This window comes from Lepidochelys olivacea, assembly GCF_965140295.1.
Source record: "Lepidochelys olivacea isolate rLepOli2 genome assembly, chromosome: 21".
Lineage (NCBI taxonomy): Eukaryota > Metazoa > Chordata > Testudines > Cheloniidae > Lepidochelys > Lepidochelys olivacea.
The window spans coordinates 5087387-5103176 of NC_140431.1; the positions used below are offsets into that span (position 1 = coordinate 5087387).

Genomic DNA, 15790 nt, shown 5'->3' on the forward strand with positions numbered 1-15790 from the left:
TAAGTCTAAGGCTAGTCAAGAAATCCCCATCAGTATTTGACAAATTACGACAAATTAAATCATAATTTAAAATATATGCACAAGACGACAGAGTTAAGGTTCATCAGCATCCAACTGTATATATCCTTACTAGTTACTGTAGTACTGCATTTACTAGGGACTTCTGCATGGAATATAGCATCTATAGTCTTGAGAGGAGAAAACTTGCAAAAATCTTATTGTACTCTTAGCAATGAAACCAAGAGAAGTATTCTCTAAGCTTTGTTATGAATTAGTATTTTGACCAAGTTTGTAACACACGTTATTCAATACTGGGTTTACTTTTAGTACAGTGAATTCCGTAGGGCTGAACTCTATCATTTGTTATCAGGGATAGAGCAACTACAATTTTTCCGAAAAGACAGACACTTATCACACCGAAGTGTTTCACTTTATTGCAGTATTTGTGATGTTCCCTATACTATCAACAGGAAATACTATGAACACGATGAATTTAACCGCACCAAGTTGTAGCTGTCCAGTGTTCTGTGGCACTCACTTGAACAAAGTTAAAAGAGGTGACATGGTAAGAACCAAGATCATTAGGGAAACTAAATAGATGAAAGCTTAGACGTCCTTTATTTTATACCTCCATTTAAAGCTGACCCGCATAGGTAGAGTATCAAATTCCAATAACTTCACTGGTGTGCACTGAATGTCTCCCAGTCAGTCACACGCAAATTATGTGGACAGTGGGGTTTCTGAGAGAGAAGAACTGCACTATTCTTAAGTTTATATCTACTACTACACAAGATGTTGATGTTCTAGAAAGGCAGATATTCAGCACAAGGCCTAAAAACCAAGAAGAAAGTGGTAAACCTATTCCTCCTCTGAAACCTATTTGAGAGTATTCAGCACAGAAGGCTAAAGTTACTGGAATTTTGCATTTTAGCTGCTCTTAAAGAAGCCTACAAAGATAAGGAAGCATTCTGATTTTTTTTTTTTTAAGTCAACCACTAATATAACAAAGAACTGTCCAAAATGTATTGAGAAAGTGTTTATGGATACCAGTGTTGAACTGTGAACCACTTACCCAATAAAAGATGGCTTGCACATCAATTGAAATGGAAAAGCAACAAAGGTACTCACCTTCACAAAACTCAGGGTCTACTGACCATTTTGAATTTTCAAGACATGTAACAAAAGGAGACTTTCCAGAGCTCAAAATGTATCCTGGGCGACAGGAGTATTGCAGTTTGGTCCCAACAGGATAGGAATTGTTCACGACCCCAGGCAGCTCAGCAAAATGCAACCGTGGAGGAGAATCACAAGTGCCTAGCAAGAGAGACAGGCAAGGAAGGGAAAAAGTTAACTATGAAAGATATTCAGTAGTCTGTTGTAACAGAATACTAGTTTTTGAGAAGCCACAAATGATTTTATTGGGGACAATTTGGAGGTACTTGTTTTCATTAGAGCCTTGAAGCTAGTTTATTGAATGGGCTTGATACAAAACTATAGTACATTAAAATTTTACATCATTTACCATGTATACATCACCCTGAGCGTGTATGGTAACGTAGGGTAAGTACATTGTGCAAAACAAGACATTGCTCCACCTCACAGGTTTTATGATCTAACGCAGCACAGGCTCAGAGAGAGGGTTGCTACCACACAGACTGACGTGAAAGAAGGTGACATACAGGCAAAGACCACCAAGGGAGCAATCTATAGAAGAGTACACGAAACATGTCTGGCATTATCTCTGAGACAGGTAACTTTCATATTTCTCATGTGATGCATGGAAACTGCATGACAGGCATGAGGACAAGTGCTAATGAGAAGCAAAGTGGGGAAAGTAACTGAAATACTTCCCGACATACTGTATTGTATTTTCTAACAGCCAACCGATCCTAAATTCTCAATTACCAAGGGACAATATTAACTCGTTGCTATATTTGCTTTCCATAGGATACTCTTAGTATAACTTTTTATGAGTTATGTACCTGCATAATTGGATGCTAATACCTTAACCGTATCACTGAATTTAACAACCGTAATCTCGGATACTGTCGATTATGTACTATATGGTTTCAAAGTCCTAAGGTACAAATTTTGTACTTTTGGATAATTTAAGCATTATACCCAGATGTACAGACACTCTTCTTAACGTGTGCATTAGATCTTTGTAACGTTAGCTTTAATAAAAAAAATTTAATCTATTTCTGTACAGTCACAAACCTAAGGCTGTAACAGGGGATCTGGCTCATTTTATAATCTTTACGAGTCTTATACCCCAAACTTTGTTTTACAGAAACTGGTAAAGCAAAGAAGCTGCACCTTTACCTCCTGTTCAAAGTGGCTTTTTCTTTTCCCTAGCCTACCTCCAACTACGACAGGAGACATTCCTCATCCTACAGCAGCAGGCACTGGGTATTAACGCTATCTCACAATACGGGACAGAGTTTAGCCTCCAAGGCAGAAGCCATTCCAATGAGCCTTCTCCCGGGCAAAAGCACTCCCAGGGGCTGAAGGCTAGCAGAAGTGTGGTTCCACATCAGCCACCCAGCCACATGCCAACACGCAGGCTGCTCCAGAACTTAAGAGATGAAATGTACTTCGTGAATTTCACACTGCCATTTTCAGTCTTGTAGAAACCACATGCTAAAAAACTGGAAGCTTTAAATAGCCAAAAGTTCTTCCAACTCACCAGAAGTATCTTTTGTTCCTCCTGGAGGGGAGCTGTAGGTGTAGTATGTGTTATGCCAATGACAAAAAGGGGACACAGACACTCAAACTTTACATCATTTTAACGTTGCTAAACATCAGCATATAAAAGGTTCAACACAACTGCTTATACTTACGTAGACAAGTTGGCAAAGATGGAACCCAAGAATTGTTAGCTTCACATCTAACTGAACTGCTACCATGCAGAGTGTAGCCAGAATCACATGCAAATATTACGGCGTTTCCATATGAATAGTCAGGTCCAAACCCAGATTGCTTTCTTCCATTTTTAACTTCTGGCTCAGGACACTTGACCACTGGAAATTAAAAGTACCAGCATAAGAACGTTTGGCACAGGAAGCATTTAGTGTGTGTGGGGATATGGGGGCGTGTGGGAGAATTAGAGGAAAGACGAAAACGCCCTGATACTTGACCACAGCAGGTACCAAAATGTATTTCAAAATAAAGTTAGACAACTCTGGATCTTTTCCTTTAAAAAGATGTTAGTCTACAAACACGACAGCACCCAACTGTATGGCTATCCCGCCCCTTCCCCCACCCTCCACTAAACTGCATGAGTTAAACATCATCGCTGTACGACGCCATCCGGAATTTGGGTCACATTAGAAGAGATGTACATACAATGACATTCTGGAACTGAACTTCCCTGCTTTTGGGGGAGTTATTATTAAGTAGCAAGATGACCAACCTACCCTAATGCCTCTGAAAAAGCCTCAATCCCAGCTGTTAGGCTGGGTAACTCAGAAAGAATAAAACCAAGTTGTTGCACTTGCTTGAATACCAAGTACATAAATGCATTGTTAGCTAAATGCAACAGTGTGCAGGAGCACTGCCGTCACTAAAATGAGGATTGTACAATGACCTTTATTTCTCCCTCCGAAGAACTTTATGGCTGTGATATGAACTCACAGAAGCCTGAGCCTTCACTGCCAAGGAGCCCTCCCAGAGAGTTCTGAAAAAGAGGCTTGCCAAGCAATCCTGCTTGTAAGCCTCTCTCTTTCCGTCCACTTCCCTTTAGCACTTGAGTTGAAGGATACTGGCATAAAAGCAAAACCTTAGTTTAAGAGTTTATCAACTGTTTGTGACCTGAGAATTAACTTCAAGCTTGGAACACTGAGGGGAGACAAAAAACCACAGGATGTATTAGAGGCAAAAATTCTTTCCAGGAATGATTCATGAAGTGTCAGTCATTCTTTAGTTTTCCAACAGTAACTAGTTTTCATGATACGTATTTAGGGGGACAAAGCACTAACTGAATTTCCTCAGCAATCAAAATAGAGTTTTTCTTGGAAGGTGATCGTAGAATAAGAAGGGGATAAAAAACAGACGCTACTAACCTTTGCATTCAGGGGCAGGCCCACTCCACTCTCCATTGAAATGATCTTTCGTTGTACAATGAATGGAGGCCTCTCCAATAAGAGACAAGCCCGGGTCACATTTGTAAGTTACTGCTGAGCCAAAGGAAAACTCTTCTCCACTCTGACCATTATGGGATCCCTGGGTGATATCATGAGGTGGACGACAAGGTATTGCTGAAGCAAAGAATGTCAACATGAAAATTAAAGTTTCCACTGAAGGTGAACCAAAGAGAGTTTTCACTAAGAAAGTTGTCTCAGATCCCCCCAAAAAGCTATTTAGCCATTTGGAAGCGGACTTAACATTCCATTTTAACATTTGAAGCAATACCCCTTTCAGATTCTGAAGGTTTGTCTGCTTTTAGGCTTGACCCAACCCAGTACGTCCATTGCTCAAGGAGGATGCTCCATAAAACACCAACTCTGGAAGATGACCTTAGCAGAGCGCGCTCCTTCCCAACATTAGCCTCAAGGAGCCAGAACCTCTCGCCCGGCATCTCGAGATGTAGTATTGTTCCACCAGAAGAAAACTAAGCTAGAACAGTTCTTTTAGCAGCAGCTGATTCTAGACTGGACAGCAGCAGCATCATTGATAGACCAAGCCCAGAAAGCATTCAAGAGATCAAATTAAGGTAGAGGCAAATTAATTGTGATTCACTCCAAAAGAGCCTCAGATTTTAAGTGGATAGTCACATTTGGGAAGCATCAAAACTTCTTGAAGTCATTATCATGCCTTTTACTTAGTGACCAGGAGGATTACACAGATACAATAGTGAAGAGGAGACATGAGGCCTGTTGGATTGTGCATATTAAACAGAGCCAGGTGAATAATCTAAAAGGTACCAAAAAAAAAAAAAAAAAAAAAAGATTCTGTAGGAGTCATCTAAACACCATGGCGAAGCACAGTACGATTTCATTCCTCCCCACAACAAAACTGTCATTTGGATTAAATGCCAAAGGAAGAACAGAGACTCCTCTGAAGCGCCAGCTATGCTGCATCATCTCCAGACGTGAACTGTTCTTAAAACCATTAAATTGCTTTACCTTGGCAAAGTGGAACCTCCGTATCCCAATCAACTCCATTTCCCATAATCACACACTGGGCAAAAGTCGGTCCAATTAATCTGTACCTAAAGAAAAAAGGTTCAAGTTTGTGACTCATAGAAGCAAAGAACTAGTTCCCCGTCCAGAAAGATGGAACATGGTTTCTTTCTGCCAGTAGGTGGAGACAAACCATTGAAAAAGGGATACATCTAACACCACAGGACCAAGGAACACGAAGGCCAGGTCTACAGTACACATCTACGTCCTCGGTACAGCTACAGTAACGCCTCACTTAACATCGTCCCAGTTAACATTGTTTCGTTGCTGATCAATTAGGGAACATGCTTGTTTAAAGTTGCGCAACGCTCCCTTAGAAGGTTGTTTGCCAGCCGCCTGCTTTGTCCACTGCTTGCAGAAAGAGCAGCCCGTTGGAGCTAGCTGGTGGGGGCTTCGAACCACGGTGGACCGGCAGCCGCCTCGCCCCATCAGCTCCCCTAAGTTCCCTGTGTGGCAGCCACCCAGCATGCTATCAATTGTCGGGCAGTTCAGCTGTCCCTCCCCCCACTGCCCTGTGCTGCTCCTGTCCTCTGCCTTGAAGTTGCTCCCGGGAGCCTCCTGCTTGCTGTGTGGGAGTGGAGGGGGAAGAAGGGTGCTAATGTCAGGGTGTCCTCCTCCCGCTGTACCCCTTCTCCTCAGAGAGGTGGGGGAGAACACGACAGGGCTCAGGACAGAGGGAGCTTGCTGCTATCAAATGCTGTCAACTTGCTGATCTACTTAAAAAGGCAATGTACTTAAACTGGGGTCAGCGAACTTAAAGGGGCAATTCACACATGTGTCTCTCTCTCACGTGCGTGAGAGATGGTCTCTCTCTGCCATGCTGTGCCTCCTCCCTCCGTTTGTGCTGCCTTGTAGAGTGTGAGGCTACATTAATAACAATGTGTTAACCCTTGAGGGCTTAGCCAAAAGCACTGCATTTCCAAGTCCATTGAGCTGAAAGTCCAGCTAAACCCAGCACACAAAGTTGCAACATACTGACAAAGCTTACACTTGGTCGTCACTACAGAACACACTTAGCATTCGATTAAATTGAAGTGAAAGAACTTGAAGAAATCAATCTCCTGTGAAGGGAGGGAACAGTGAGAGAGCACGCGCGCGCACAGATGGGCCCAAGCAGCTGCTAGTTTGTAAAATAGAATTACACCCAAAGACAACCTGAGCTCCTGTGGGCTGTAGTATTTTAGACTACATTTTCGGACAGACAAATATTTGCTATTGTAGAGCAGGAAGAGGTCTGCCTCTACCTGGTGCAGCATTTTATGGGCAATATTCTCCCACTAGCTCCCAGCACCCTCACAGAAACCCCTGTAACAAGGGAGAGATGGCACGGGTCAGTAAGTGCCACATGACCCCTGAGGTGGGACTCTCAATATCATAACCAAACCCCTGCTGGAGGATCTCCTGAGGGCTCTAGGCTGCCATCTTCAAAAGCACCTGAGCGAGTTAGATGCCCATCTCCCACCGAATGACAACCATAGCTCGGTGGCTATCTTCCTTCAACTCCTTTGAAAATCGCAGGTGTAATTCTTAACAAGGGCCCCAGCCCATGGATACAGATTTATAGCTCACCACTCACTTATGTTCTTGAAGTTAAGCAGGCTTGCTTGTCTCATTTTGTTAGACTTCAACAGCAGTTTTACACCAGTCTAGCTTCTATTAATTAGTCCAAATATTAATTTGCCACTCACCCTTCATCACAGGAGAAGTTTGCTCTTGCACCAAACCGGAGATCCGTTATATCACCCCTGCCATTTTCGAGTTCGAATGGTTTACATCGTCTTCCTAGAAGAGAACAAGACGAATATTAGTGTTACCTCAGATTACCTTAATAGGAAAAAGGGGATATCCTAACTTGCACCCTCTAACACAGCAAATACCATGGCAGATCAAAGCCAATGGTCTTGGAGTCCAGTATCTGTCCTCTACGACAGCAGGCAGCACCAAAGGCTAAGGAGAAAAGCTTAAAACCCACATTATGGATAATTTTGTTTCATGCCCATGCGAAGTGAGGAGAAGTGGAAGCGGGATGATGCTTCCTAATCCCACACAGATAGTGGTTGCCTTATATCCTGAAACAAGAGATTTCAGATCCCCTTGCAGATTTAGTATAAGCGCAAATATTCATACTGTCAACGTGAACGCCCAGATCCCGAAAACTCATATGCAGAACCATATTCATGTAGGTAGACCCACTGACCTCAACTGGCAGCAATTACAAATAAAAAGCAACATAAGACACAGAAGAAAAAAAAAAAAAAAAAGGATAGAAGGTGTAAGTTACGAAATGTAAAAATTTATATGGGGCACTAAAGACATCAGTGAGAGTCTCACAAGTGGCATGAAGAAAAGGAGGACTTGTGGCACCTTAGAGACTAACCAATTTATTAGAGCATAAGCTTTCGTGAGCTACAGCTCACTTCCTCAGATGCATATTTACAGAAAATAAGGAGAAGATTGTGAAGATCGTTAGGGACAAAAGAAATCCTTCTGTAAGAGAATGTACCCGTGTCCACACCCTAGAGACTGCTGTAATAATCTATGTACCGAGCATGCCTTGTGAGGCATCATCTGAAAATGTATAAAAAGAAAAGGAGTACTTGTGGCACCTTAGAGACTAACCAATTTATGCTCAAATTTGTTCGTCTCTAAGGTGCCTCAAGTATTTCTTTTCTTTTTGTGAATATAGACTAATACGGCTGCTACTCTGAAACCTGAAAACATAGAGTTTACTGGTCAATACTGCCCTGATAAAGTGCATGGTAACATTGTCTCTGAAGTTAGAAGATTTCCCTGTATAATGTTAACTCATATTAAAAAACCTACAGCACAAGCTGGCAAACAGGACTGTCTCAAAGGAATGTGTGCTCTGCTTAATTTGCATTTAAGCAACAAGCAGTCATCAAGCAGGAAGAAAAAAACCTCCAAAAAAGAGAGGAAAAGCAGCAGGGAAAATCTTTTCCCGATAGACTTTTTGTCAGCTGGGAATGTTTTCCCAGGGGTGGGACTGACACTATAAAAAAGGAGCAACAAAAACTCCCAGGCACCCCCTCCTCCCTCTCACTCCATCCATCCACTCACTGCACTAGAAGAGACAAAGGAAGCACCAACTAAGCTGAAGAAGGGGTCCTCACTTAAGAAGTTTGGTCAGCAAGACTGCTGAGAGCATATGGTAAGAAAAACTTCATTTCGAATTTAACAGCGTTTTTTAACTTGAGCACCACTTGTGCTTTATCTTGACCTCTCTCGTCACCTTTCCGACTCATGCCTCATGACCTGCAGTCCCTTAAAATCTTTGTAGTTAATAAACTTGTTTGATCTAATCCAGTGTGTTTAAATTGAAGTGTCTGCGAAACTCTATTTGGGTAACAAGAAAGAAGGAGAGACTCGAGATGAATTTGTATTGTCCGGGAGAGGGCTGGGCAATACAAGACATACATTTCTGGAAAGGGGGGGCAGGGCGGGGAAATACTAGGAATTTGTTGGGGTCACCTCACCAGCTTTGCTTATACTGCAAGAACAAAGGTGTGGCTGGCCGAGACCTAGCTGGGAGTGACTTGCACACCGGAGGCTGTTTGTGAGCAGTCCAGACTGGAGGCTACAGCACCAAAGCTTTGTAAAGGGCACCCCCAGGTTAGAGGACAGCGGTGACAGATTCTCATTAGTCTGGATGATACACTGAGTATGCCACGCGTAGTAAAGGTACAAACCTGTTACTAAATGGAGATGGGTAAAACAATTATGATACAAGAAAGGCAGGAGTGTTCAGGAAATATTTCCCTTTTGTATTTGGAAAGAAGCACGACAACGTAGTCTCATCACAAGAGTTTGATGAAGTACTTCCATGTCTATTCGTAATTAAGGAGGAAGTTAAACTACATCTGCTAGGGATAAACATTGTTAAATCAAAATCTTGGGATAACTTGCACCCAAGTGTCCTGAAAAGTTGGCCAAGGAGATCTCTAACCCACTGATTAAGATTTATAAGAAGTTAGAGTAACTGGAAATTCAAGAAGAATGGAAGAGCGCTGATCTTGTGCCAGTATTCAAAAAGGGCAACCAGAATGACCTCAGTAACTGTAGACTAGTTAACATGATCTCACTCACAGGCATAATAATTTAAAGGTATTGTGGGATTCATCGATTCCAAGGGCAAATCTGTTCTGACCACTTGTGCAGTGGAGGGAAAATTTTCCCAATTCATAAGGAATTAAGAACAGGAATATAATTAAAACCAACCAATATGGTTTTATGGAAAATCAGGTTTCTCTGATAAACCTCTGTCGTTCTTTGAAGTTACAAAGATGTTTGATAAACGTAACTGATGTAATATGCCTAGACTTTTGTAAGCTGTTTGACTTAGTACCACACAACATTCTAAATAAAAAATTAACACTTCTGTATCAATAGAGCACAACTTAAATGGACTAAGAATTGGCTAAGAGGGTGAGGCAATATCTTTTATTGAACCAACTTCTGTGGGTGAGAAGCTTTCGACCCTACACAGAGCTAGTCTTCAGGTTTGGAATACATTTCTGACACCAAGAAGAATGGTGTGTAAGCTCGAAAGCTCGTCTCTCTCACCAACAGAAGTTGGTCCAATAAATGATATTATCTCACCCACTTTGTCTCGCTAATATCTTGGGATTGACATGGCTGCAACACCACTGCAGACAAGAACTGACTAACTGACATCTCCAGGAGCAGTCACATCAGTGGGAATCATTATCAAACAAACCTGTTTCTAGTAGAATTCTGCAGGGATCGGTCCTAGACCTGCTGCTATTCAACATTTTAAATCATTTGTCTGGAAGGTAACAAAAATCACTCCTGATACTATCTGCAGGTGACACAGACTGGGGGAGTCCTACAAAGCAATCTGGACTCCCTATGTCCGGTCAAACAAAATTCATTCTAGTACCATATAACGCAAAATTATACATCCAGGCACAAGAAATGCAAGCTGTTCCGAGAGAACGGGTAAACTATATTCTGGGAAGGAGCAAGTCTGAAAAGGATTGAGATCACAGCAGACAATCAACTGAACATACGCTCCCACTGCAATCCTATGGAAAAAAGGGCTAATACAATCCTTGATGTATTAATAGATGTGATTGCAGAGCCACTGGCCATTATCTTTGAAAACTCATGGCAATCAGGGGAGGTCCCGGATGACTGGAAAAAGGCGAGCCAGACAAATTCAAAATGGAAATAAGGTGGAAGTGTTTAATATGAGGGTGACTAACCATCGAAACAAATTACCAGAGGCAGCACGTTCCACAGGTTTGTTTTGCGTTTTGTAAATATTTGTTAGTCGTTTTCTTGATTTGTGAATCTTGATTTTAGACAGCTAAAAACTGCATGTTCCTCAGTCAAGCTCAGTGGAAGAGCTTTTCTTTGCCCCTACAAGAGATATTTGTGATGCTTTCTCCCGCAGTAGACTTATTCCCACGAAGAATGAACTGTATCAAAAAGTCACCATATCTATAGGGAGTTCAATGTAGATATACTGTATCCATGCAAAGATAACGTTGGCACTTTTTATGACTGCACTGGGAAAGATCTCTCAATGCAGACAAGGTATGTAAAAATTGTGACCTCTTTACTAAGGCCTGATCGATTCAGTAAAACAAGGCCCGCTGAAGTCAGTGGGACTTAAGAATGCACTAAGTGTTTTGCTGAATCAGGGCCTATATTTAAAGTATTTTCTCAAGCCAGCAGGCCAGAGTAGGTGAGTCTGAGGCTAATCAAGGAAGTCTCATCAGTATTCAATACAACAAATACAGTCATAATTTAAAACATATGCACAAGAAGGCAGAGTTAAGTTTCATTAGCATCCAACTGTAGATATCCTTACTAGTTACATGGAATATAGCATCTATAGTCTTGAGATGAGAAAACTTGCAAAAATCTTATCGTACTCTTAGCAATGAAGCCAAGAGGAGTATTCTCTAAGTTTTGTTATGAATTACTATTTTGACCAAGTTTGTAACACAGGTCCCTTCCAACTCTGATATTCTATGAGACATTATTCAATACTGGGTTTACTTTTAGTACAGTGAATTCAGGATATTTCGTTATCAGGGATACCGCAACTACAATGTTTCAAAAAGGACAGACACTTAGCAGACCAAAAAGTGTTTTACTTATTTGTAGCAGGTTTCAGAGCAGTAGCTGTGTTAATCTGTATCAGCAAAAACAACTCGAAGTCCTTGTGGCACCTTAGAGACCAACAAATTAACTTGGGCATAAACCTTCGTGGGCTAAAACTGACTGTATCAGCTGCATGGAGTGGAAAATACAGTAGAGAGGTATAAATACACAGCACAGGAAAAGATGGCAGTTGCCTTCTTTTCATATGCCAATAGAAGAGAGATATCCAACAGAAGAGAGATTCCTAACTGTGTCTAGATGGCTTGCACATCAATTGAAATGGAAAAGCAACAAAGATACTCACCTTCACAAAACTCAGCTTCTACTGACCATTTTGAATTTTCAAGACACGTAACAAAACGAGACTTTCCAGAGCTCAAAATGTATCCTGGGCGACAGGAGTATTTCAGTTTGGTCCCAACAGGATAGGAATTGTTCACTTCCCCAGGCAGCTCAGCAAAATGCAACCGTGGAGGAGAATCACAAGTGCCTAGCAAGAGAGACAGGCAAGGAAGGGAAAAAGTTAACTATGAAAGATATTCAGTAGTCTGTTGTAACAGAATATTAGTTTTAGAGAAGCCACAAATGATTTTATTGGGGACAATTTGGAGGTACTTGTTTTCATTAGAGCCTTGAAGCTAGTTTACTGAATGGGCTTCATACAGAACTGCAGTACATTAAAATTTACCATGTATACATCACCCTGAATATGTGCAGTAACGTAGGGTAAGTATATTGTGCAAAACAAGACATTGCTCCACCCACAGGTTTTAGAGAAAGGGTTGCAACCGTACAGAGTGACATGAAAGAAGGTGACGTAGAAGGCAAAGGATAGCAATCTACAGAAGAATACACGAAACATGTCTGGCATTAGAACAAGTGAGAACAGCTGGTGAGACATCTCTGAGACAGGTAACTTTCATATTTCTCATGTGATGCATGGACAGGTGCTAATGAGAAGCAAAGTGGGGAAAGTAACTGAAAAACTTCCTGATGTACTGTATTGTATTTTCTAAGTGGCAACTGACCCTAAATTCTCAATGACTGAGGGACAATCTTCACTCATTACTATATTTGCTTTCCACAAGCTCCTCTTCCTATAACCTTTTAGGAGTGATGTACCCAAATAACTGGATGTGAATACCTGAACCTTAATTTGGGATACTGCAGATTATCTACTATATGTACCTTATGACTTTCAAACCAAATTTTGTACTTTTGGATAATTTAAGCATTATACCCAGATATACAGACACACTTGTCTTACCCTGTGTATTACATCATTTTAACATTAGCTTTAACAAAGTTTCTATATCTCTGTCTGTACAGTCACAAAGCTAAGGCTATAACAGGGGAACTTGCTCATTTGACAGTCTTTAGGAGTCTTATGCCCACACTTCGTTTTACTGAAGCTGGCCAGCTACAGCACCTTTACCCGCTCTTCGAAGGGGCTTTTTCTCCCCCCACCCCCCGCCCGCCTCCAACCACCGACAGGAGACACCCCCAGCCGCCGCCCCCGGGCCTTAACACTCCCACCAGCGGGACAGAGTTTAGCCCCCAGGCAGAAGCGCTCGCGGGGGCTCGAGGCTCGCAGAGGTGCGGGGCTCGCCCCAGGGGCCGGGCTGGGGTCGCTGCCGCGCGGCTCGGGCCCCCTCGCCCCCTCCTCCCCCCGCGGGCCGAGCTCGACGCAGCCCGGGCTGAGGGGCCGGACGGGGAGGCCCGGGGGCGCCGTGCACCGATGGAGGGGGGAGAGACCGGGAGGACTCTGTGCCCGGGCAGGGGCCGCCGGGGCCCCCCCGCCCACACTCACCGCGAGCCCCGGGCAGCGGCAGCAGCAGCGCCAGGAGCCCCCAGAGGCCCGGCGGGCAGCGCGGGCCCGAGACCATGGCGGCGGCGGCGGCGGCGGAGCGGCCTTAGGGCGTCGCCGCCTCAGAACTGCAGCTTCCGGCTCTGGCGCAGCTGCCGGTCGCCGAGCGAGCCGGGGAAGCGGCCGGGCAGGGGCGGGGCCGGTGTCGCCGCTGAGCGCTCGCGAGCGGGCCGGCCGGGGGCGGGGCCTCCTGGCGGTCGGCGCTGGGGGGCTGCGCGCTCGGGGGTGCTGCGGCGCCGGTCCCTTGTTCCAGTCGGTGCCGCCGCCCCCGCCGCTCACGGGCACGCGGGGCCCGGCCGGGGCCCTTGGCGGGCAGGCCCCGCTTCCAGCTCGCTTCGGGTCCCTGGCGGAGGCGGCGGGCGGCGCGGCCGCGCTCCTGTGGGTTTCCCTGCAGCGATGAGCGGGCGGGCGGGTGAGGCGCGGCCTGGCTCATCCCGCGCGGTCGCCGGTGCCTCACCTCGAGCCTGTGGCCGGCCCAGGCCCGAGCGGGGGGCTGACTATTATAAATGCTGGAGGCAAAGCCGGGTTTGGAGGCTGACAGCTCGCAACGCCGCCCTTGCACTGACCCGGTGACTCCGTGAGGGGTTATGACCCCCCTTCGTCTGAGAACCCCTGGGCGCAATCCAGAGATCAGGCCTCAGTCTTGAATCGGGCAAGAGTCATTGACTGCAGTGGGCGGTTAAAGAAGGATCGAGTGAGAAGCAAATGTAACCCACACCCGTCCTGGGCGTGCTGTTCTCTCTCGTCTCGTGCTACTGAGACCACTTAGAGCAGGATTACTGAGTCTGCCCTTCAGCCTTAGCTAAGGGCCATCTGGCTTTTAGCTCATACAGTAGAGGCTGGTGCACTAGTAAACTCTAAAGGTGCCAGGTTCAGTCCCACCCGCCAATGATCGGGGTCTGTCAGCGTTACATAAAGACTGCAAGATCTGCCTCCAAAGTGTTGATTTTTACTGCATCTCTGCGAACACAATATACAAGTTTCAGAGTAGCAGCCGTGTTAGTCTGAGCTCATGAGCATGAGCTCATGCTCAAATAAATTGGTTAGTCTGTAAGGTGCCACAAGTACTCCTTTTCTTTTTGCGAATATACAAGTTGTCACTGAGAACGTGATATTTATGTCACCCACGTGTGGATTAGGTGCTTGTCTAACAAGAGGCATCAGCCCTCTGCTGCTGGAGCCTTGAGCCTTTGCGGCTTGGCCCTTGGTTTCAGTGGGGCTCCAGACAACGACAGGGTCTGCTCACAAGAGTACAGTTTGCAGGAGTAGCGCTCACATTTGTTTTATGTTTTAATAAAAAGAATATCGTATTTTATACATCTCCTTTCCGCAGAACTCAGAGTGGGCTCATTGCTGAGATCTGGCCACAAAGGCTAGCCACATTTAGTCAGGCAAAGTGTCAGGGGAAATGGTGTCTGTTTACAATTTAGACCGCCTGTTCCCCTTCTTTCTAACTCACAGACGGAGCTGGTAGTGACCCCTGTATGGAGAGTGGCAATATCTTTCTATTACAACAGAGTCTTGTGAAATTAGATTTTCTCAAACATCGCCATTGTTTACAGCAGCCCTTTGAAATTCAGCAGACAGAAAGCGCTCAGGTTAGAGACATGCCTTTTTTTATGTCCCCCCCCCAGGCAATTCCATTCAGGGTTGGCTGAGATATCAACTTAAAACAAAAAAAAATCACCAGTTCCCTTCACTCTCATGCCTTGCCAGACAAATGTTGGCACCCTGCCAAAAAAAAAAAAAAAAAAACAACCCACATCTCTTAACTCTGACACTATGTCCCTGCAGCAGGAAGACGTTGCACTAGGGATGCCTGGGAGCTGCAATGGGGTTGTGGCAAACAGTGGGGCTGGGGCTCCAACCTGCCCCCATAGATAGCACATGGGCCATGGTAGAGCGTCTCCCACTCTGGGGGCACCACACTAGGCAGGAGTAGGGATAAGTGAGGAAGCCAGGCTCTTCCCTAATTCAGCTATAAGGCCTCTATAGTTCTAGTAGTAGCTATCTGAACTCAAGTGTCAGAAATTGCGAGTTCATGTCCTGCTGATGAGATGTATAAGGGGTTATTATAGTTGCATGCAATAAAATTTTCAAAAATACTAAGAAACTGTACACAGTGAGAACTCCTGCAGCGTGTAGGGACTGCAAAGGGAGTGGTGTGGTCCCCAAAGGAATTCCTGCAGTGCAGGGAAAGCATATCCTGGCATATGCAGCCCGAAAGCTGCCTCTCATGCAGCCCCTGGTGTAGGGTACTGCCAAAGGCATGAAGAGAAGTGGCCAGAGCACTTCATGCTTTGGAATTCTTGGTTGCAGGGAAACCCATTGGCAGCGGCAGTGGGAAAGCTGGTGAGAGTTATGCGGGATTGTGACTATTCCAGGTACAGGTGGGACCTGTGTGGGTGCGTTGTGCTCTAATGTACCCAGGAGGCTGCACAGGCCCTCAGAGCCTGAGGAGCCCAGAATCAGAGAGGTATAAAGGGGGCTTAAAGCCCCGAGATCCTGGTCAGAGCCTTGTGTGACACGCCTCTTGTGAGCGGCAGCACAGAGTCTTGCTCGTATCTTTCAGTTGCAGCACTTCCTGTCAGTG

At 44.7% G+C, this 15790-nt stretch overlaps 1 protein-coding gene across 2 annotated transcripts in view; it reads right to left on the reverse strand.

Moving 5' to 3' along the window:
• LOC311510970 (complement receptor type 2-like) overlaps nt 1-13331 on the reverse strand; it is a 42813-nt gene extending 29482 nt beyond the window's left edge. The window contains exons 1-7 of one of the 2 annotated variants that reach the window (XM_084611138.1): nt 13141-13331; nt 11635-11820; nt 6869-6962; nt 5124-5209; nt 4062-4256; nt 2841-3020; nt 1129-1314 (exon numbers count right to left, since the gene is read on the reverse strand). In XM_084611138.1, the coding sequence (XP_084467264.1) occupies nt 1129-1314; nt 2841-3020; nt 4062-4256; nt 5124-5209; nt 6869-6962; nt 11635-11820; nt 13141-13216 (1003 nt within the window). In that variant the 5' untranslated portion in view covers nt 13217-13331. The remainder of the gene's footprint in view (nt 1-1128; nt 1315-2840; nt 3021-4061; nt 4257-5123; nt 5210-6868; nt 6963-11634; nt 11821-13140) is intronic. The other variant, XM_084611137.1, reaches the window with a different exon arrangement.
• Nucleotides 13332-15790: the final 2459 nt, after the last annotated feature.